This window comes from Dermacentor variabilis, chromosome 1, assembly GCF_050947875.1.
Source record: "Dermacentor variabilis isolate Ectoservices chromosome 1, ASM5094787v1, whole genome shotgun sequence".
NCBI classification, from domain to species: domain Eukaryota; kingdom Metazoa; phylum Arthropoda; class Arachnida; order Ixodida; family Ixodidae; genus Dermacentor; species Dermacentor variabilis.
Window position 1 is genome coordinate 95,797,972 of NC_134568.1, and position 24,708 is coordinate 95,822,679.

At 41.8% G+C, this 24,708-nt stretch overlaps 1 protein-coding gene across 2 annotated transcripts in view; it reads right to left on the bottom strand.

Annotated features, from left to right (window-relative positions):
* The window catches only part of pins (G-protein-signaling modulator pins), an 81,631-nt gene that overhangs the window by 54,120 nt on the left and 2,803 nt on the right, over positions 1-24,708 (bottom strand). For both annotated transcript variants that reach the window (XM_075691184.1, XM_075691183.1), the window contains 2 exons: positions 12,595-12,737; positions 12,312-12,435 (listed from right to left, as the gene is read on the bottom strand). In XM_075691184.1, the coding sequence (XP_075547299.1) occupies positions 12,312-12,435; positions 12,595-12,737 (267 nt within the window). The remainder of the gene's footprint in view (positions 1-12,311; positions 12,436-12,594; positions 12,738-24,708) is intronic.

The following is a 24,708-nucleotide window of genomic DNA, read 5'->3' on the forward strand; positions in this document are numbered from 1 at the left end:
TAAACTGCAATTTGTAAAACACATAAATTACAGCTTCAGTGATGGTGAAAACTACGGCTTCTGAAACAGCTTGGACAATTCCGAGAGCGATGTGAATTATAGTTCAGTTCTGTATAAAGAATATTTAAATCCTGATGAAAAATAATAGTGTCACACTCCATTCTCACATTTGCTGCATGTGGTCATACAAACAGGAAAGCTTCAAAGGCACTAGCAGGGTCCTTCAATACTTTTTATCTCGCCACGAAACTACCATGTAACGCTATGGAAGAACTTCATATAGCACACGCAGTTGATGCACCGCGACCCTGGAGCAAGTAGAAGGTGGACTGGAGCAAACGCTGAACGGATGCCTTAGACGTTCTGTGCGTACGCTTGCTATTGCACAGTGGTCAACTGCCTGTATCAGCTTGTGAATATTGTCTACACAACGTGAAAATCGCTGCAGAAACTTAAATGTGAAGAATTTCGAAACAACACCTTGTTTCACTTCCAGGTTCAACTGCGTTTGCAACAGCAGCTTAACTCATAATTCAAATTGTTCACTTGGACTATTCCATTGTTAGAAACCGACTACAGAGCAAGTTCACATCGCACCTTTACGTAAATGTGTGTAAAGAAGCCTGCACTTCAAACTAACAAAGCTAACTAATTAACTAACCAAACATATAGGTAATTACTAAACTAACAAAGCAAACCATCTGATCACTAAATAATTATTAAATTACTAAACATACTACTCAATTAATTACCAACGATTAATTATCAACAAATTACTAAATAACAAAGCTATCTAACTGATTAAACAAAAAAACAAATGGGTAATTATCAAACTAATAACTGGCCTAACTTGCCAACTAGTCTAACTACATTAACTAACTAAACTCAATAAGTAACATAACTAGAGTAACAAAACCATCTTAATCGTAAACTAATTACGTAATAACTAAGTAATACACCAAGTAACTAAATCAATAAGGTAATTGACAAAACTAACTCATCAAACTAACAAAGCTAACCGACTGATAAATTAAGTTATCCAACTTAAATAAAATTATGCACTAATAACCTATCTAACTATAACTAAAGAAATATACTTACCTTACCAACCAATCAACTAATAACTAACACACTGAGCTAGCTAACCAAATATAACTTATCCAACTAACTAGACAAAAAGCAACCGAACGAAACAGTTTATGCAAGGAAGGCTATTAGGGAGGAGAGGGGCGACATCAATCATAAGACGGTGCTGTGTGTAATTTAACACAAACGCATCACACATTAAATTATTTTGCAAATATTTCTGGTTGCATATTTACTCTACAAACATGCTGAAATAAATGCGGGAGAGGTGCCTTTCCTCATGAAAGATCTGCATGATTGTGCAGCCCAGCCATCTGGTGCAGCAGATTACTCGCCTTCTACTTATGCCAGCAACTCTGGTGCCACCTCCTGTCCCTATATGAAACTTCTGGGGAAGTTTCATGACCAGAAGAAAAGTATTGAAGGACCCTGGTACTAGCATTCTGCTAGAACTGGCCCATACTTTGGTCGACTCAAAAAGAACAACTTTAAAAATTATTATCTGTGCACTAGTGCTCACATTTGACTGTTTTTGGCCAATGATCCTGGCTAAACAAAGTTTTGTACCACAAAAAGTTTCACATGTGCGCATTAGGCATTCCCTAAAGATATATGCGAAATGAAATATGTAGGATCTCAATGTTAGTTGGATTACTTTGGTAATGGTCAATACAATAAAAAGGGCAATAACAAATTTCAACTAATTAGTAACACAAACATAACAGTTACTTCATTTGATGTTAAAACTGCAAAATAGTACAGTTTCAAAACTAAAGGCCGTGTCGCAGCCACTATACATACCACACTTGAATATCCAGAAGCAGAGTGGTTACAATGTGTGTGGTCTGTTTGTAGATTTCTGAGTAAGTTCTCCCACGTAGAAGTGTAGGCTTGCTTCACTGTTTTCTCAATGAGCAGCTTTTTGATAACCAGACATGAAAAAGAATTTTATTTTTTTCCGCCCAGGCTCTTGTTCCGCTCAGACTTGTTGACCTTCTCCTCATAACGTGCACCACTTGCGCACACTTATGTTAAAAGATACAAAAAGGGGGAGGGACTGAGGAACCAGTGGGTTTATTTGATTATCCAGTCCCAGACTGCATGAACCTGCTGTCCAGCATTCAATTTTCCTTGGCAGCTCTAGAAGCTTCACCCACTTGTCTGAGTTGCCAGAACCATATTTTTCATGGACAGGCAGTCCCAGACTGCCTAGTCAAAACTGTTGAAATATTTTTGTTCAGATAGCTAGATGATCGCTGCCAGAAAAAGACATGCGATGCAGTCATGTTGTAAAAAACACTGTATGCTTCTGCATACTTGTTCCAGACAGCTGATATTGTGTGCATAACTCTCACATTCCTACATAGGTGTTTTCTGTATCACTGTGTAAGCTTTTCATGCTCTCTGTAATTGCTGCTGTTTTAATAGCTTTCTTTAATCAGCTTTCTTTAAAGTAATAAGCCCAACAATCAACTTGCTTTCTGTACAATATATTTTCTAAAGTTGTGCAATGTTCAACTCTTAGTAGGCAGGCATTTTTTACGAAACACAAAATTTTTTTCATGTTATGAATAAATGAGGTGCTTTGAAGTAGTTGCATCAAACTTAGCATCTCTACACCAAGCCACCTATTTTAAAAAAGAGGGATGTATTTGTCCCATTGAAACTAGATGGTCTTCCAAAAAGTGGTAAACGAGAAGAATGGAGGTTAACCGAGGGGCCCGATTTTTACTAGTCATATCATACGAAGCCAACAAACACTGACATCAAGGACAACATAGGGGAAATTACTTGTGCTTAATAAATGAAATACAGAAATGATAAATTAATGGAAATGAAAGTGAATGAAAAAAACAACTTGCCACAGTACTGGAACAATCCCACAACCTTCACATTTTGCGTGCGATGCTCTTGAGCTACCGCGGCGTCGTTTCTTCATCCACTTTCTTGGGTATTTATGTTTCCTAGTAGAACCCTGGGAGTGTTAGCCAGCGAAATGAGAAGGTTGTGGGTTCGTTCACCACCTGCGGCAAGTTGCTTTTCATCCACTTTCATTTCCATTAGCTTATTGTTTCTTTATTTTATTTATTAAGCACAAGCAATTTCCCCTATGTTGTCCTTGGTGTCATTGTTTGTTGGCTTCTTAAGACATGACTAATAAAAATTGGAGCCCCTCGGTTAACCCCCTGACTTCTCGTTTATTACATAACGAGGGTCTCGAATCCAGCAACACTGATGCCTTCAGGTAGTATGTGTGGGATTATTGACCAGTTGCCTTCACCCAAAAAGATCACGTTCTTGTGATGCCTGCGGCAGAAAGGATGTTCCACATCCGCCGCCAAGGTCTGTTAGTGGTGGCGCTGGCTAACACTCCCAGGGTTCTACTAGGAAACATAAATACCCAAGAAAGTGGATGGGGAAACAGGGCCGTGGTAGCTCAGTTGGTAGAGCATCGCAAGCAAAATGTGAAGGTTGTGGGATTTCGCGCCTGAGTGCAAAGCTGGCGCTCCTAAACTGGCCACGCCATCTGTTGACTCTTTCTACAAGTTCGTATTTTCGCCCCAACCTGTGTTAATCCATGTATTGAAGAGTGTGGTACGACTGCCACTCCCCACTTTATCTTTGCTGAGTGGCGCAGTGGCTCCGCATTCGCTGGATCATGGGTCGCGCGCGTGTGGTTATGGGTTCAAGGGTTGTTCTGCCATCTCCGCTGGTTTGAAGGCTTTTATTTTTCTTCTGTTGGTGTGTCTGCTAAGCGCGTCAAGTTCAGGCGCACGCGCCGTTGCCTCTCCGAAAAGGGTGACTTGATTGCTGCTTTCGCTCTCTCGCCGCACCCTCGCTTCCGACTTGCAGCAGTAAACGTAAAGCCCTTCGAACTTTGTCTTAGCCTTTTTTTATCCCCCTCTGTCTTCTTGATCACACAACCTCCCATTTCTCTCCGTTGCGCGGGCGAGTGAAAGCGCATCCTCTCTGCGCGCGGTTACTTTCGGATGGCTGCGCGCGCGGGACCTTCGTCTGCTCTTTGGAGCGGTGGCTCTTCAAATTCAGAATGCGAGCCGAGCTCGGATTTGGACTTGGACAGCGTCTCACGCGAGGAAGAGATGAGTTCCGCATCGTCAGATTCGGATGTTGAACGGATGTTATAGTCAGGCTGATTATGATGATGATGTTTACTAACAACATCTGCAGAGCACTGAAATGTGCATATTGCATTGACTATGTTATTTGTATACCAATCATAATCAAAAATAAATTGCTATGTTCATTCGCTGTTATGCTCGTTCACTGAAACCACGCCGACACTGGGGGTGCGTAACGGCCAGAAAGGTCTGACAGCGAAAGGGTTAAGAAGTGGGACATATTCGTCCCACTGACACTACATGGGTGTTTCGATAAGTGGGACTCATTTGTCCCACTGACCTTCGACGGTCACAATGAAAACTTATGAACAACCACTTCCTTCATAAACTTGGCCAAAGCACAATGGACAAACTGGCACAGCAGAAGCCATAAACAAAATGTTTGGGTACATTTTTGACCAGAGCATCAAACAGCAATTGTATGAGCGCCTTTTTGCACGTGCATACTTTTGCATGTGCATTCACAAGGGCAACTTTTGCGGACAAATTATCACCCCAAGATATAAAAATGGGTGCTTATTGTGAACTAAAGGTGCAAGTATAAATAGAGGAAAGAAGAATAACTTATCGAGCACCTCGAGAATGTTTCTTTTTTTTTTTTTTCTGTGAGCAATTGTGGGCCAAATTTAGGAAGTGTTCCAACAATGAAGTAAATTTTTCTAGATTTTGCACTCTTGTTCCCAATGTGTACATATTCCCAAAAATATTCTTGCATGAAGTGTTGAAACCTTTACATAGAAGGCAGCATCAAACAAATGAGATAAATGCTCTCCTTTGCTGGTGAGAAGAGTTTTTGCACACAAAATAAAGTGGGACATGTATGTTATATTTTGAAGCCAATTTGAATAATGAAAACCAAGTGTGAATACATGCTCGTTGCTATGTGTACTAAACAGGTGACTTAAAGTGGAAGACCCGCCGTGGTTGCTCAGTGGCTATGGTGTTGGGCTGCTGAGCACGAGGTCGCGGGATCGAATCCCGGCCACGGCGGCCGCATTTCGATGGGGGCCAAATGCGAAAACACCCGTGTGCTTAGATTTAGGTGCACGTTAAAGAACCCCAGGTGGTCAAAATTTCCGGAGTCCTCCACTACGGCGTGCCTCATAATCAGAAAGTGGTTTTGGCACGTAAAGCCCTAAATATTATTATTAAAGTGGAAGAAAGCTTGTTGCCCTTTTAGTAGCTGTGTTTATTACATGAATACAACAATGGCGTGTCACATTGCAGTTTCCACACACTGCACACATGTAGTGATGTGCTTGGAAGTGAATGCCGTGTTGACGTTACTCTGCACTGCGAACGGTAGCTGTGACATTGACAGGACGTTTTCTTAACTAAAGTGTGTTGAATGAAGGGTGACTGATTTGGCTGGTTTGTATTTAATTATTTTATTGCAAGAACATATAGAGCAAAGCAATAAAACAGGACAAAGACGAGAGACATGACAGGTCTAGAATAGACAGAGAAATGCTCAAAATGTGCACTTGAACAAGGACTTTGTAAGATAAGGAAAAGCGTCACGCCTCTTGAAAAATGTGCCTGTGTGCACTACTATTCATGCCTTTTTTCTTTTGATAAAGAAGGGCAGAGAATAAGGTAAACAAGGGATCACCAAGAACATCTCTGTTTGTTGTGTTTGTTTATGTGGCTTGTTTTATCAGTGTAAATAATGCCTACCAGTGCGAATTATTGTATAGATAATTTTGTCACGTAACTTGGAAACAGCTCTCTTTGGAACTATATGTCCCTGTCAGTGGTTTCGCTTGTTTAAATAAAATTTTTGAGTCCGAAATGAAAGAATAGCCTTTGTGAACCACACCTGTATGTTACCAGAAAAATCTAAAACTTTGGCTGTCGGACAACAAAAACGAGATTTCTTCAAGGCTTTTCCCTAAAAATAACACCAGATTTTTACCCCTCGATTTTTGAAAAACATAAAACCAAAAAAAATGAATGACCCTAACACTCCTGTCACACAGAACTTTTTAATGTCATTCGAATCGAATGACATTATTCAGCTGCTACACAGCGATATTTAAAGGGACACTAAAGGCAAATACAGTAAAACCTCGTTAATTCAGACTTCTAGGGACCGTAAATTTTGTCCGAATTAACCGAATGTCAGAATTATTGAGCGGACAAAAACAATAAATGCACGACTTTCATCAACATTCCTTTATTCCGCAAAGTGAGGATGCTCGTCTGCTTTCGCGCAGAAACCCGCGCGGATACTAACCTAACCTAACCTAACCTAACCAAGTCCTTCCAGGTGCTTAGCAGCTGCCATGCTGTCTGCAGTGTCCCAAATAAATTCTTCCAACACAGCGAGGGCCTCCACGGCTTCCTTCACAGTGTGAGGGCGCCGAGGCTGCTCCTCTCGCGGCTCCTCTTCCTCCTCAGAATTTTCGCCGTGCAGCACGTCCCTAAACACTTCTTATTCGGTAAGCGAGCAGGCTGTAACAACGCTGTCATCAATGCTGACGTAATCAGCAAGTGTCAACGCATCCGGCAGAACTCCTCCAAAATCCTCGCAGTCATCTCCATTGTCGTCTAGCGACACTTCGGCCACTGCATCATCGCCAGGCTCACGCACAACGAAGCCACTGTGTCTAAAACAGTTGGCGACGACGTGCGCGGACGTGTTGTGCCAAACGTAGGCAAGTATGTTGACCGCGCTCAAAATATTCACGTCGTACTGCTTGCCGACTTCATGGCACAGGAGTATACGTTCCAGCACGCACCTGCAGTATTTAGTCATGACATACTGAATTATGCCTTGGTCCATCGGTTGGAGGGCCGATGTTGTGTTCGGCAGCAAGAAAACAACTTCTATGTTGTCCAGTCCGGTGACACTGTTATGAGCACTACAATTGTCCAGCACCATTAACACTTTGTGGTTCTTTGCGGAGAACTGTCGGGCTAACTTCTGCATCCAGCCTCGAAAAATTTCCGACGTCATCCAGGCCTTCTTATTCGCTCGGTATTCCACAGGAAGAGCAGGCATGTTCTTAAAGCACCATGGCTTTTGTGCCTTTCCAATGATGACAAGCGGCAAGCGCTCTGTTCCTGTCATGTTGGCAGCTAAAAGAATGGTGACGCGTTCCTTGGATCTTTTTGCCACCGATGCACGATCTCCTTTCATGGTCAGTCTTGTCTGGCAAAGCCTTAGAGAAATGTGCTGTCTCATCAGCATTAAATATATCATTTGGATCGTAGGCGGTGATGTGTTCGAGCAGCTGAGCGTTCTTCCAGTCGTTGGCAACGTCTTCATTGACAGCACCTCTTTCGCCACACGCAGTCTTAAAAACGAGGCCATGTCGCTCTGAAGTGCGCACACCACCCTTCCGATGCTTTGAATGCATCGATATGCATCATCAGTGCAAACCTCTCTGCTTGCGCCATGCCATGTTGAGGGGTCCACTCAATGGCAGGTTTGCATTACGCGAGTCGACCACCCACCGAAGCAAAGCCTCTTCCAACTCTGGATGAGCTGCTGTTCGCAGACGCTTTCGTGACGCTCGGAACTTCTCGCTTTCGAACGCCTAAAGAATCTGTTCTTCATCTTTCACATACGTGCTCACGGTACTTCTTTTCACGTCGTACTTCTTCCTGAGTTCTTGTCGAGAAAAATTTCCACCTTGGTAGCCAAGTCCTTGGCCTCGTATTTCGGTCGCTTCGGCGGCGTTGCCGTCGGCGGAGAATGCAGCAACAAGGGTGCACAACAGAAAAGCACCAATAAAGTTCAATAACTGAGCTGCGCTAAATCCAGCGGTCCTCGGCAAAACAGCGTGCAAGGATGTAGCGCACAGACAGCAACAAAGCGTCAAAATGGCCCCGTCGATAACACCGACACATGCAAAAACAAGCAAAAGTGCCCATCCAGCCACAAGTCGAGCCAATTAGATCGGATTGGCCAAGTTTCAGCCACTTGATGTGAATGGCGATGCTGCGTTTGGGTATCACTTTGGTGCCGCGTTTGCCGTATTTTCGTTTTCGAGCCTCAGTGGCTGCCTGAAATCGTCCGAATTATCCGAGGTGGGCTGGAATCCGTCCGAATTAACGAGAGTTTCGTCCCATAGACTCCTATACATAATTGTAGGGACCAGGCGCGAAGGTCGAATTATAGGATTTTCCGAATTAACGGAAGTCGAATTAACAAGCTTTCAGTGTACCACGTCGAACTAAAGTGATAGATTAGTGCTCGAGAATCTCTAAGGCGTCAATATTATCGCGAACAGAGCCTTAGCAATCGAGAAGTCATGGTAAATGCAGGACATGATTAGAGACCCCCCGGGACAGTCAAGCCATTTCCCGATGACGAAAGCACTCCCCAGTTAAATTTTGTCATTAGTACACAACTTCTCATTGCAAAAAGCATCCTCGCATTGTATTATGCGATGAAAGAAAATGCTACTTGACCAGTTCCATTTCATGTTTGGAAAAAAGAGCTCATTGAAATTACCGTTGACAACGACGACGGTCGAAAGGTTTCATTTTCGCTCGACTCTGCGCCGTCCAAACTTTCACGTTTCAGTACTTTCCTGATCGCATAGTGCTGCGCTGGTTTTGCTGGCTCGCGAAACTCGCACAAACTGCAAGTGGCAGAGAATTCAACTTCCATGTGGTGTCGCGGGATGCCCGAATGGTCAACGCCACTTGACCAAAAAGAAGCTACAGCGGCGAATCAGCCGCTCTGTCTTAACTCAGTGCCGCCCTCTGTCTGGCGTCGTTGTGCTCACCGACGGCAGCAAAGGGCGGTGATGGCGTATGCAACGTCACCACTACCCCGGTTGGGTGGCGGGAGATTTGAATTTCTCAAGAAAGGTGTTTGGACCATTCAGATACAATTTTCTTGTAACCCTATGGCAAATTCCATTAGGAAAACAGGAGCACTCAAAAGCACACTGAAAGTGCTCTTTTCAAGCGCGGCGTGTTTCAGTGGTCGAACAGGAGTGGGAGCAGTCCGCACTGCTCTTTCTTGAAAAACGGAGTACGGAGAAAGTCACGTGATTCAAGCCGCCATATCCTCCTAATTTGTATTTATTTTGCTTCAGCCAGAGCACAGCGGCAATGGCGGCAGCCAAGCATAGTCGCTATTTTGGCCCCAGATACTTTGATGCTGTTGATGTGAACAAGCTTCGCAATGATTAAGCGACAGATACTGGCATTTCTAGTTCACATTGCTTCCCGCCGGATGCGCGGGGGACAGCGGCAGCAAGGCATCTTCGCCTTGCTGAAGTGCTTGAGACACTCGATGGTGACAGCAGTGAAAGCTGCTGGAGCTCAACTTCGGATTCGAGTTGCAGTTTGACGGACGACAGAAGTAGCAATGATGACGACTACGAAATGTATGTAGCGATGTCACAACAGCTATTTTCATTGCCGGAGCAAAGACGGAAAGTGGACTCGTACATTGCAACGACTGTCTCTTCCTACTCCAAAGAGGAAGTGCTTTGTTCAGCTTCCGAAGGTGGCGAGAATAAAGTGCCTGTTTTTTCTTTCTAGCTCAAAAGAAATTTCCGCATTATATTAATGTGGCCAGTGGCGGACCTCTTGGCAGCTGAATTGCCCTGAATGCAGGATGCGCTGAGCTTCAGAATCCATAATTTCAGATAGTCTTCACAGGCGGAAACGTTGCGGGATGCGTTGGCGTTGCACAAATGGATGTTGTATGCTGCCGCGAACCGGTGAACGCCCGACGATCACAACATGGTTACACGTGTTTTGTCGCTCTCCCACAGAGAATGCTGGAATGTCGATTGCTTGTGTCACATCGTGCATTTCTCCTCACACATCCTCCCCCAATCTGCTCTCCGGATGTACACTGCATTCCAGTGGCGGGTCGAGTGTTCTGGCTCTCACTGCACTGCCACTGCAGTGCAGAGAAGCGCACGGCAGCAGTCAGAGTGGCGGGCAATCGTGCAGCGACTCGCATTTAATTTTTTTCTTTTTACAAGGATTTCGCATTTCATTATCTTTCGGCATAGACACCCAGCAGCCACACTTTGTTATAACCGGTAATGTCGCATAATGACATTGTAGTAAACTAGTTATTTCTCCATATAAAACATACAAAAGTTGACGGTGCAGCAGCTTTTCATTGTGATAACAGATATATTGTTAAATCCAGTATCGTTACAAGTGGGTTCGACAGTAGTTTTATATATGTGTTATTTAATCTGTTTATTAAAATAAACAGATTGACTTTTCAGACGCTCTACAAATACCTTGTTCTAATTTTCTTACCAACCTTTTTGCAATGATTAGCACCCGTATCATGACCAAATGACATTAGTTTTTCCCGTCTAGCACCACCACAGGTCGAATGGCATTCGTTGCACCGAATGTCATTTGAATCAAACGACATTAAAATGTCCGTGACACGGGTATTAGTATATGTTTGCAGATCAGTTTATAATGCATACTTTGTGCTAGGCAACCGTTGTGAGCCATCATTTGCCACATTGTGTGAACAGTGCAGGACCTGCATTGGATGTGCGTTGATGTACCTATCAATGCTAAAAGGCAATTGCGCGGTCATGGTCTTTTATAAGTAAAGCGGAATTGGCAGGAAAATGAGCGAAATCGCAATCATACCATATCATCATTGATGCAGAAAGCGCACGGCAATGTTGCATCCAAGATATTTGAAAGTACATTGTTATGCAAAGAAAGTGCAACTACATTGTTTATTCTCTTGATAGCTATCAAACTCTTCAAACCACACAATGTCCGATCATGGTGTAATTAATTATGTACCTCTATAAATATTGTGCTGCTGAGAGTATATAGTAGCTCAGTGACACATCTTAGATGGCCAGCACGTGCTTTTTATCTCAATGTCTCCATCAAGCATGTCTTTCTCATTGAAAAACCAACACTAATGCTTATTAACGAAAGGCATGAAAATGCAAACACCGATTGGCAAAACTCAAAAGTGTCACGTGGTAGTGGCGGTGAAGAAAGAAGCAATACGGTGAAATACAAAGCTAGCTTTTATTGGGCGAACCTGTGCCCACAAAAACAGGCTACACTTATAGCACAACGATAGCGGCGAACACGGTCGGCGATCGTCGGATATCTGATCAGCGGGTCAAGCGCGTCGGCTTTTAAAAGACAGTTGTCGAATGTTCCAGACTAATCGTTCGGACCCGCGTGCCTTCCACAAAGTTCTACACCATTCGCGTCAGGTGAATAAATCAGATAACACAAGGTTCGGCGACAACAGAGTGCGGATAGAAGCATCGATAACTTTCCAGAAACTTCGGATACATGCAGGCGCGTCCCGCGCTGTGCGATAAGATTTGTTAGGCGGCGAAACCTGGTCGCCTGATAAATGTAAGTACACGTGTCAATATCACATCCCTCTAGCTGCAACCATTTACAAATGACATGCGCATGCAATGTTGTTGCCTTGCATATTTACCTGGAATACCCGTTAAGGCCAGCAGGCACTGAATTTATTATATACACCGGTTTTTGCTTGAATGTTGAGCAAAAAGGAAGCATATGTCATATTTTGTGCATGAATAATATTAATATGATATATCTTGACCACTTGCTCAAAGAAGTCTAGAAGCATTGAGTGGTTTTGTAACAGATGCAATTAGTCTTCCCCTTCACAAAAGGGAGAAACTATGGGGAGAAATCGAGCTGAACCTGGTTTTCATAAAACTTGTTCGCAGGTGCAAAAATGACGAATTATCAGGCTTCATCCAAAAACGAAGGACCCTACATATACTGTGCATTCAGGCAGCAGCACAGATTTCACTAACGCCTGTGGTGAGGCTCTGGGCAAGGTGACGGCAGCGAGGAGAGTCTAACTTCCAGGAAAATCTCAAGCATGCTCTGGCAGCTAAGTCACAAGACTATGATGCTACCTTTTGTGAAAATGGAAACAATGGAGGTCAGTGGATAGTGCAGGCCAGATAAATCAAAGAAGCCCAATGAAATACCACAAGAGAAACACAAGAAGCAAAAGTCTAAACAGCAGTCAGCTTTTCTTTGGTTGGATCTTAAAAGTGCTTAATAAAACAAATTTAAACAATTGTCTGACATGTCATGAATGAAGCTCAAGATACACACCTGCTCGTGGTAGGCAATGGCTTTCTTGAAGTTACCAAGCAGGTAGTATGTATTTCCCAAGTTGCCGTATGCTCGACCTTGAGCTGATCGGTCACCAAGAGCCACCATTAACTTGAGGTTCTCCCTGAAAAGACAGAATAGCAGCGCTTAGCACCTTTTTTTCTTCTTCTTTCCCCTCTGAATCTGTATCCAGTGAAAACATCACAGCCAGCAAGCCAGACCATAATATGATGCTAGCTTCTGCTAGGCCTGTAGCAGGCAACCACTAAAGTTCTCAGCTCACTCATAGCAGTGGATGGCCCTCCGAAGGCAGTCCTGAACATCAGATGGCAGCTCCCCAGGCTCCTGCCGACTAGCACGGGCTATGTGCTTCCCTTTAGCATGGTACACATTGCCCAAGTTATAAAGGGCACGTGCTTCTCCTATCTGCAGAATCCAGGAAAGCAAAAATCAGTAATGAGCTCCTCGTGGCTTGCTTCTGTAAATGGAACCTAAACATAGACAACACATTTGCTAGTACATTGCTAAAACAGTGCCATACACCACAGCCTTCCCCCCCCCCCCCCCCCCAATAAATCACAAAGTAGAATAATGCACAGCTCCTGCGGCATGCCTCCATGAAGTTTTATGCGTTTTATGCATAGAAAAAGGAACTTATTTGTGCAACACACATGGAAATTGCTTTCACATACATTGACATTTGTTTTGTTGATAGGTAGGGTTTAATGTCCCAAAGCAACATGCAGATGCAAGAGGCACCATAGTGCTCAACACCATATCCAATAAGCCACCACTGTGGGTGCTGATTCACCGACAGCACTGAATTTTTTCTTTAGCATTCCAGTTCTGCCTTAAAAATAATAATACAAAAAAAAAACTAACGCTTAGTACCAGGTTCTACAATGGTGGTGGCTGTAAAAATGTTTGAGTAGCAGGATATGGACACCCTGTCTCTTGACTGTCGCCAGGGCGAAAGAATCGTCAATACAATGCTTAACAGTGTGTGCATGCAGTGGAATTTGGCACAGCCAGCTTGGTTACAACAGTTGCCACTAGCAAATTTAACATAAATGTTTATGCCCATCACCAATCCTGTGAGTGAATATACGTTCTCAGACCTGCCAAACTTCAAATTTGAGAAATATGCCAGTTGAAGTAAAAAAAATGCTAAAATTTGGTGAAAATAACAAAAATTACGGCTTTAGTTAGTTGTTCATTTACTAAAAAAATATGCAGGCTTCATTCTATAGGGATGCTGTGAACAGGCAATGTACTTTATAGCCACAACTACAATTATCTGTTCCACAGACAAACCCAAATATTAATGAATTTTATCAATAAAATATTCATACAATTGTCGCCCAAATTGCAAATGCTGTTACACATTGCTTTTATCGAGTGGATGGCAGCCACTGTGGGAAGGTTCAAATAATCCAGTTGGTCTGAAATATCACTGCAAATTCAGCTGCCAACTGCACTCACATTGTTTGGAAATCAGTTTTGCCCTGAACTTCACGGAAATACAATAACTTAAAAATTATCTATATTATAAAACAATAGACGTTATGCAAAAGTCCATATGCAGGCTTTCACCAGAGTAAAATTTCCCTACCAAGATGGCAGTGTTCCACTTGGAAGTGCCGTTAATGCCGAGACAAGTGTTTGGACCCTTGGATATAACTGGGAGTGGATGGTGGCAGGAATGATGTCACTGACCCACATGTTGATACTTTAATTACGATTCTAGTCAGAGGACCGCCATCTTGGCTGCGTCAAAAGTGTATGGAGAAACCGACTTGTAGGTTTTGCATATAGTCTATTGTAAGAAACCTGAATAAAACTGAGATTTTATGATACAATTGTAAAAGTTGGCAAGCACATACTGTATCACATATTTATTTCAGTTGAAACAAGGAGACTTCATTATCGTTTCGATTAGCTCTTTCCCTACCATGGGGAAAATAGGTTTTTTTGTAGGCTACACCAGATTATTTTTTCTCAAGGAACTATTCAACTCAATGTACATTTCTTCTAACATTGTTACAAGGATTAAATCCCTCCCTTACGTAATGCCTCCAGGCCTTTAATGTCAAAATAAATGAAATGAAATATTTTATGTAATACATAAACAAAAAGCAGAATGAATGCTTTTTTCACCCATAAAAGTTTTATTAACAAGATGTATGGCATAAAAAATATCTAAAAAGCCACAACTAAGACTGTGGGATAAAACTGAAGTTTGTAAAGACACGCTTCTATTTACTAAGAAAAAAATAACGAAAATTATGAGATATATGAGATAGCCACTATCTTCGAAAAAATCAAAATTTTTGGTTGAACAGGTATTCTACCAGAAACATTTAAATGCAAGCACTACAGTTTGGCATGCCGGGCTGCGGTCGTCAATGGTCCGGGCTGTCTTGTGTCGTCGTCGCTCTCAAAGCCCGACGAAAAGGCAGCATACTTAGACTCGCTGCTGCTCGATCCATCAATAAAATCAGCTGCAGATGCAGTGGAATCACGAGATCTGTGATCTTTCGAAGCTCGCACGCCACTCCCAGAGGCAGCCATTTTTGCTTTCTACACTGACGATCACAAAACTTAGAAGTGCATTCAAAAATAATTACCACGTAGCGGGGAAAAAGTGAACTGCTTAGAAAACAAAAATGTACCTCTCCGCCTTCACGTCCTATGGTGCAGAGTGTCCATGAGTGGCACAGGTCTCGAAAGCAGCGTTTCAAACCATCAATAGCGGGCAGTTATTTTTGCTTTCTAGTTTGACGATTGCAAAAACTTCGGAAGGTGTTCGAAAATCACTGCCCAGGGATAAAAAGCGAACTGCTTAGAAAACAAAAATATAGTTCTCCTTCTTCAAGCCCGGCAATGCAGTGTGTCTGTGAGCGGCGCGGAAGGTCTCGAAAGTGGTGTTTCAAACCATCAACAGCGGGCTAAAAATTCCAGATGGGCGCGGTACGGAAAGAGTCAAGTTATGATATAGGTGGTCATCACAAAATGTGCAGACATTAACAAGTAGGTAAGAATGATACTTTGGGCCTAAATGAAAACGGGTCAGATAGGTACTTTTGTGCCAAACCAATTAAAAATAAACGTATATATTACGAGTATACAGGGTCAACAGAACATGTGGCCACCACCCACTCTACTCAAGAACAGACTGCCAACCTTTACAAACCTACTATTCATTCAAGTTGAATAGTAACATCTATATCTCTGCAGTACACAGTTACCTTAGCAGTCTGCAACAACTGCCTTCATGACATGTTAAGTCAGACAAGAAAGTTATGAGATGCTGAGACTGAAGTGAAAAATAAAACATGCACACCCAATTCTAGTTATAACATTTGAAACAAGTTTTTTTCTTAATAAAGCAGACTTCACAGCACACTACCCAAATGCGGTGTTTTCCACTTTCCAAACTATTCAATGAAAGTGTGCAGAGAAACAGAAAAAGTGGTTGTGCCCAATGTTAGCAATGAACATGCTTTTCATATTCTTCAATGCTTGTGAAGTGCTTAAGACATGCCGAGACTGTGCATGCTGCATGAAGATTCCTATGTCTGGCAAAATAATAATAATGATATTAAAAAATATCACTTGCACTCCCAAGATTCTGACACACTCCCACATAAATTGGATATGGTCCTATATCAGGTTTAGTCAGCGACAAGAAAAGATAAAAATATATGATACATACGCATCACTACATATTATTTCACTCATTTAACAGATAAAAAAAGTCTCACAAGTGTGTGACAGAGCACTTGACATTTATGATCACTTTTAAATTTAATAAATTCCCAGAAAATAGGTTCACAAACGGTGCAGATTTTGACAATCTCCCATGTTTGGCAGCTGCATTTGCCTTACTGTACTGTTATTTTGCAAGCTCATATGAGGGAGTTAAGACTTCAAAAACGTTGACTCACAGCAGAGAATGAAAAGAAAGGAAACTAACCAGTAAATATGTTATAGCATGAACAGCAGCAGAGGAAAGAGCCGTAAACTTAATACAGAGATCAAAAACAGAATACTTGATAGGTGTGATGAAAACAAATTATATGCGGGGGTTAATTTCATAGTGAATTTTGAGGGACATGCCAAAGTGGAGGACTCCGGATAAATTTAGACTAATTAAGGTTCTTTACCGTGACCTAAATCTAAGCACACCAATGTTTTTGTATTTCGCCCCATCAAAATGCAGCTGCCATGGCCAAAAATTGAAACCCCGACCTCATGCTCAGTCACGGAACGCCATAGCGACTGAGCCACTGCTACAGGTCTCAGTGGAAAGGAAGCCAATCATGGGACTAGTACGTACATCAAACAGCAATAAATTAAATCAAAGGAGAAAAGATATACAATAATTCAAAGGGCACGTCACTACCGTTTGAAGCCATACCAGCGTGTCTGAAATCAAGGTAATGCAGTGCTAGATGGAAACAAATTTTGTCAATGGCTGTTCATGTGTAGCACATGGAAACAATAGATACCAGTATGCATGTTTTTTTTTTTAGCCTGAAAGGAAAAACTTGTTATCTACTCAAGAGTAGCATGAAAGTTAAAAAAAAAAAGGAAATGCCCAGGTTTCTCAGAAAGAAAGCTTTGCAGTTGGAGAAAAATTCGTACTGACCCGGGGATCAAACCCGGTACCAACACCCTTCCGGGGCAGTCGCTCTATCACCTGAGAAAACCAGGAGGCAGGGTAAACCAGGGATTGCAAGGCGAGGCCAATTTAATCAAGAACTCAAAGCACAAGGTCAAATGAATATAGCAAATCATCAGTTCTGCAGAAGTCCAAAGGTGGAGGAAGCTTCCTACACCTTGCAGATTTCTGCAGAACTGATTTGTCACTTGCCGAGACTGTCGGAGCATTGATTCAAAAATAAACGAGCACACAGTACCCCTGCCCAAGGCTTTGGGTCTTCAAGATGCATAGCAAGGCAAAGACTAATGAACTTGCAACGGAGCAGAGTATTGGCAGTGTAATGATAGGGAACACACAGAATGAAAGCATGTTACTTGTTTAGGGCAATAAGTAACTTCATGATTCTATGTCTTGCAAAATGAACTATGGATCCTAAAGGCCAAAAATAAACACAGCAGAGAGGTAAAACTAAACAGCTTGACGCTTGCACGGCGGCATCATGCGCTACCCTGTTTCAAAGGGTATGCTCATAAAATCCAACAGTCCCACTTCAGAAATGCATCCGTCCCACTTTACTTTCATACTTGGCAAAAAATATGCTTCTAATAACATGTGGTCTCAAGAACAATTGACCATATTTATGAAGCCTTATGACACACCTTGTTCTCAAATTAAAGCTCATTGATCATATACTTCTTGTAACAAATGATGATGACTGCTTTTACTTTTTGTTCACCCCATTTCTTATTTTTGATTTCCTCGTATCATATATCGTCTTGTCTCAAGAAAATGGAGGTGGGCTGGCACTCCCCAGTTGTTAAGGTTGGAAAGTGCGGCGTCTCTAAGTGGCACCGTGTTGTGCATTTGTGGTTGTGCTTGGTTATTAGAAATGTGAGCAAACAAAAAATTGTCTCTCAGAATAAGCTTTTATTGTCATTATTTCCTACCCTTCGGTGACTCTAGAAGTCTTCATGAATTTTCCAGTAGGTGTACATACCTTGTATCTTCACAAATATAATACCTCAGTAGTTGTACCAAAATAAAATAGTTAAAAATTAAATTCTGGAGTTTTACTTGCCAAAACTGCAATCTGATTATGAGGCACGCCATAATGAGGGGGCTCCGGATTAATTTTGATCACCTAGGGGTCTTTCATGTGTACCCAATGCACGGTATACTAGTATTTTTGAATTCCGTCCCTATCGGAATGCGGCCGCCACAGCGGGGATCACGCCCGCAACGTCAAGCTCAGCAGTACAACAAAATAGCCAGTGGGCTACCGCAGCAGGTAAAACAGATATGCTGATACAAGCCTTTGCAAATGTATCATGATAGAAACACAAGATGCCCAAAGAGTATCTTAAAAGGTAGCCTGAAACACTTTTTGAACATAGTAAAATAATGTTGCCAATCTATTAAAGAGGCTCCTGTGAACATGTGAGCCAAACATTACTGCACTGCATGCAGCAAGTAATTTACAATCTCATGTCAAAAGCAGTGAACAGTCGCTTGCACTTGCATCCGCAATGCCGTCATTGAAAGCAGCCGGCCCACCAACGCTATTGGTTGATTTCGTGATTCTCAATAAGAAATTCTCAATAATGTATGATTGCTCAGTTTCAGTTAAATAAAGGAAACATATCTATGTCTGCAATCTCAAAAAGACGGGAACATAATTTCATCTTTGCACTGCACATAGCTGCACCTTCGAAATAGCAGTGGCGTGCTGCATATCCTAGTCTACCGCTGCTGCCACAGCACTCAACCTTTAGCCAGGGCTTTGCCCTCTTGTCTTCCCTGCAGTGTAGCTTCCAGCGTGTTAGCAGAGACAAGCAAGGTATTGGTGCGATAACTCCACTTATACGCGGGAGAATCGGAAAGTCTTTGCCAAAATAAGGTAAATACGGGTAACTACAAATATACGAGCTATTCTACGTACCTTACACTATTTTTCCACATAGTCCCCACACTGGTTCAGACATTTGTCCCATTGCAGCACTAAATTTGAGATGCCCCTGTGGTAGAATTTGTCCGGCTGACTGTGGAAATACAGTCTGCCTTTTGCGAACTCGCAACAGCACTATCTTACACTTCTCAAAGCGAGAGACCTTTATCCGTGTGGGCTGCATTTCCCTGTGGCTTTTGGTGGGCATTCATCCCTTGCTCCACAGAAAACAAATCGCACTTTGTTGCTCATATGCCGTGGACCTGTGAAGCACAACAGCCACCTTCAATAACTGACTGCAGCGCCGTGCCACAGAGCCACCAGCAGATTAGGCCGGTCCAGCCCAAAAAAGGTCCACCGCTGGGAATGGATATGTTGACTTCGCATTTACAGCCATAATTTGGCTAAAAAAAGAGGGGCAAAGACTTTCTGATTTGCCCTCGTATTTGAAGGATGCGAAACATCTTGTGGCAAGAGATTCATGGGATGACTTGACTTATTAGGTGCAGAAGTGTCTCAGTATACACAGTATCTAAGATACGTGTATATTTGATACTGCCCAGGCCTGCTCTAACCACGCGACACTAGCTCACCACAATGTGATAGATTTCAACAGTGTCTGCTCACATCTATTTAAATGTTTATCAGCAAACCAGGACATAATTGCACTCAAAATTAACCTAGCAGTTTTTAGAATTATTCTGGCTCCAAACAGCACAAACACAGGAAAATACTGCTTTGTACTTCGTAATGAAATATTGATACACTGGTGCTGAGGTTTCCGCATGAAATTCAGAAAGGGAAGTTTGGTCCTTCGTTTCTCCAGTAATATCAGCCTTTCCTCCCAATTTAAATGAAAACAAGAGTTGTGGAAGAATACCAATTTAAACTGATTAAGTGCTGCTCTATAGTGTCCCATTAAATATAGCAATCATATTAGGGTATGCAATTTTTTTTTACCAAGTGGCAAATTATGATATTGTTTAGGGCACTCAATTTGTACAAAGGTACAATATTTACAGATCACTTTGGCTAAGGGCATACAATGTTCTCTATTGAAAGAAGACAGAAATGGTTATACCGGTTTCTCCTAGGCTGCTAGATTTGCTGTTCCCACGAACTACAGCTTGCAGTACTTTATTTATCCAGCATATTGTCTTCCTTTCTACATTAACTCTATCTTCAAATTCAGTCTTACCATCTGTACTCTTTATTCCTTAACAACTAGTCTGCCAGAGTTCATCTGCCATGATGAGTGTAGTTCATCCCGAATTCTTTTGTACTGCCTGCATGGTTTATGAAGGCACCAGCCTGTTAAACATACCAATCTTCGCTTAGCACATCTTAAAACCATAAAAATACATCACTATGGTACAATTTTCAGTCAAAAATACTATTTAAACTTAAGCTACACTGCATTATGCTAACTCATCATATCACACTAAAGCTGCATGAATTACAAACTGTTATAACCTGATGTAAGGTAAGTTTAGTACAACCGTTTCTGCTATTTTGCTGACAAAACACCATGTTATATACCATATTTTTGCGATTCTATGCACCCCTTGATTCTAAGCACCTCCCTCTATTTTCGCAAAAAAAGTTGTGAAAAAAGTTTGCATGCGAATCTAAGCACCCACCTATTTGTTAGGAAGAGCGCGTAGCCAAGGCAGCCAAGCACGCTTGCTCACTCTGGAATCATTGCTCAGCAGACCTGAAGGCACGCGGTCGATACTTCTGTTGGACGCGTTTCGCGGCCATCTGACCCCGGAGGTAAAGACAAAGCTTCGGAACATCAATAGCGACTTGGTTGTGATTCAGGGTGGCATGACGCCAGTGCTGCAACCCCTCGACGTTTCAGTCAACAAGCCCTTCAAAGCCAATCTCCAACATGACTACGAAGAGTGGGTGCGATACCCTGACCAGAAGAAGACACCGACAGGAAAGCTGCAGAAAGCTTCCCCATCAACCATCGCAAAGTGGATATCGGACGCGTGGAAGAGGGTCCAAGTGGACGTTGTGGCCAAATCATTTAAGAAGTGCTCAATCACAAACAACTTCGACGGAACAGAAGATGACCTGCTGTGGGATACAGAGAGCAGCGGTTCAAGTGGTGCGACGAACTCGAGTGGCAGTGATAGTGAATGAGCATCCCACACAAGCAGTGGGTTCACTGTCTGCCCCAATTTATCTTTTGAATGTTTGAAAAATAAAATGTTATTTCTCGCACCTGTCTCGTCGTGATGTCGCAGCGAAAAGAGGGGGGGGGGTCATTCTAGATTTTTTTAATCTAAGCACCCCCACTCACTCTGGGCATCGTGATCGTGAAAAAAAAGGGGTAGCTTAGACTCGATTAAATACGGTAACAGTGAGCACAGTTCTGTGTAAAATATGGGTGCACAAATATTCGAAATTTTGATATCAATCGAATAAGCTTGGTTATAGTATTTGACTCATATTCGAACAAAATATAAATGAAATAAGCTTTGTTATACGATTCATATTTGATTTCAGCATTCATTATTCGAAGTTGTCAAACCTTTACTTCTGTTTGAATATAAGAAAACACTTATTGGAGTCTACACAGAGAAAGACAGATGCAAGTGGTGACAGTGGCTGCTGCTAGGGAGCTGCACTTGTTGCACAGATGCACTCGTTGCAGAGTAAATGTATGGAGCAGCTAACTTTTGCTCAATAATTTCTAGTCATTTAATAAGGATATCTCACATTTAAGCACATTGCAAATTCGTTTGTGCGATTTAGGAAAAGCAAGTCATTATTTGGACAATCTCACTATGTTTGCATCCTTGTACAACGTACAGTGCTGCAGTACTACACTGCTCTCCTTGAACTAACACAGCACTCAACATGCATCTAGGGAGATGCTGTTCCTTTGTACTGTCATTGTGATAGTGCCCCAGATACGATTATCTTTCAGTTGTCCCGCATGTAGAAGTTCCTCAGTATATCGAACAACCAGTTCGGAATGGCATTCCATGTATCAAGTCATAAATAAGCCTTCCTTTAGAAACAGAGTTGCAGATTATTTATAATTGATTTCATTTAAAAATTAAAGAATATTACACATTCAATATTCAAAGGTGGTTTTTCTTGAATATTCATAGGAAGTATTGATTTACAACACCCTCAGACACAAATTGGCACTGAGATTCCAAAGGAAAAGCAATATCTGATAATTAATAGTGCTTTGCTACCAAGTTTACCTATCATAATAGCAACTATGCAGTTATATAAGGGTACACAATTTGCATGATGCATGCTGTAGTCAAGGCATGTGCGATGCATCTTATGTTCAGTAAGTACATGGTGAAGATATTACAATGGGCACGTGGCTATACTACAGCATACACACAATACCAAATAAACCATAGCATTGCAAGTTTTCTATTGGTGCACCTATAAGGCCTGGATGCCTTAAGCCCTCTTACATGCTCAAGCGTTCCACTAAGTACAGCAATTTCTAATAAAGCCAGCAGCATTGACGATATGTAAAACAAGAGATACCAAAACTAAAACTAAATTTCACAATCCTGAAAAGCTCTTACAGAAACACACACTATGCTCTAATAAAAATTTTGGGACCAGTTTCCGAAGCTCTTTTCATATAAAAATGGCTCATGCCTGATCAGTTCCACCATTACTGTGATTGGCCATCACATACAATGGCTTCATAAGAACAACTTCATTAATGCAGCATCTTTCCTAATGCCTACCTTAACTGTTAGACCAAAATACTAAAAAAATGTGCCCGCGTGAAAGAGGTTTCTTCATATGCTTCGTATTTGAGACTTCTCCGGTCCTTTTTAAAGCACTCCCTGCTTGGAATTAGAGACAGCAATAAGTACACAAAAAATAAAGTCAGCATTCTGGTGCCTCTCAAACTGTGTTTAATGAATTCCGCATATTTTACAGTCTTGCTTAAATCAATACTAAAAAGAAAAGCCAGTATTCATGTGCCCCTCAAATTTCAAACAAATCTGTAGACTATCAAATCCTGCCATGAAACAAGGTGTCCTGGAGGTGTCCTTATTGGTCAGACTACTTTACACCTCCCGGGCACCCCTAGTGATCAAAATAAAAGATGAATACGTCCTAAAACCACGATATGATTATGAGGAACGCCGTAGTGGAGGGCTCTGGATTAACTTCGACTAACTTGGGTTCTTTAACTCTTTTGTCACCACTAGAAGTGTGTTCATTTTCGATTATATTATGTTTTAACATTTTATTTTAAGACACAGTAGTTTGCAACATATACTGAAATACATCAAATTATAGTCTGATCACTGGTGTTTTGAATAGATGTGAAATGAAATTATGAGGTTTAACATGCCAAAACCACGATCTGATTTGAGGCATGCAGCAGTGGGAGACTCCAGATTAATTTTTACCACCTGGGGTTCTTTAATGTGCACCTAAATCTAAGTACACGGGTGTTTTTGCATTTCATCCCCACTGAAATGCAGCTGCCAGTGGCCAGGATTTGGTCCTGCGGCCTCATGCTTAGCAGCGCAACACAAAAGCCACTAAGCAACCATGGCAGGTGTTTTGAATGGATGTATAGCAGTAATAATTTCCAAGACAACTCTTGAAATTCTTATGTAAAACTTCAAAGAACCACCTCAAGGAACACAAATGAAAGTAATAATGCGCTAATAATTTGCTAATTGTAAGTACCGAGAGTTTAAAAAATCTGAAATATACAAAATATACACCTGGTTCCTAGTTCCCAACTTATGTAAGTCAGATCACGCAAAAACATTATTATGAAGATTTGTTGGCGTCAGTACCAGCCATAGTGATGCCCATGCTATGCAGAAAAGCACTAGCTTCGCAAATGTGAAAGCAGGCGAGTTCCTGATGTACAGGAAGCATTTGTTTACACTCACTGCAGCAGGCACTTGGTTCGTTTTTTACTGCGTTCTTAAGGCTTGCAAAGCAATGGTTGTCAGGTCAGGGAAGCACACAGAAGCCTCCTCATACTTGATTATTACCTTTGATCAGCTTTTCTGTGCAAGCAAGATGGTCTTAGTTGCGTTCAACTGGCACTGGAGCCTCTACATGCTTTGTTCAGTTCCTGTAAAGTGCTGTACAGTAGCATGGAGCATTTCACAATATTGTACAGTAATGAATAACGCCACATGCGCAAGCGGTGTTCAGAATGTACGAGATTAGATGGCTAGTCAAGCTCTGGTTAAAGGTCAGTTCTGAAATCGAGTCCGTGTTCTTGTGAGAGTGAAAAGAACACACAATGAGAAATATTGCTTGTAATGAGTTATACACACACTGTCGAAGCACTGATGAATAAAAGCAACCCATGGTGGGAAAAATAAAGTTGCACTTGACATTAGTTGTACGCAATAATCACAATAAGTACCCATGAGCATCTACCGTTGTTTGAGACATCGTTAAAACAACCTATACAACAACCTATACATCAGATTGGAAAATTTACAACCAGAGAGAAGTTTCTGTCTTCACTGCTGCTGTCTTCTAAATATTATGTTGCCGACCCGACGAAAGTGCGAATTTTGCATGTTTTTATTAAAGAAGTTAGGAGCACTGGAGGCTAATTTTGCCGATACCTGAAATTGAAGTTTTACTTTTCTAGACTCCTCAATCTGCCATACATTTTCAAACCCGACAAATAGCTAAAGTTCAAATGTCAGTTCAAATGGTGCATGATGCTGCTAGTAGAAGAATTACAACATAAATGTTTAATAACACAGAAAAACTGTGGATCAAATTGATCAACTTCTATAGAC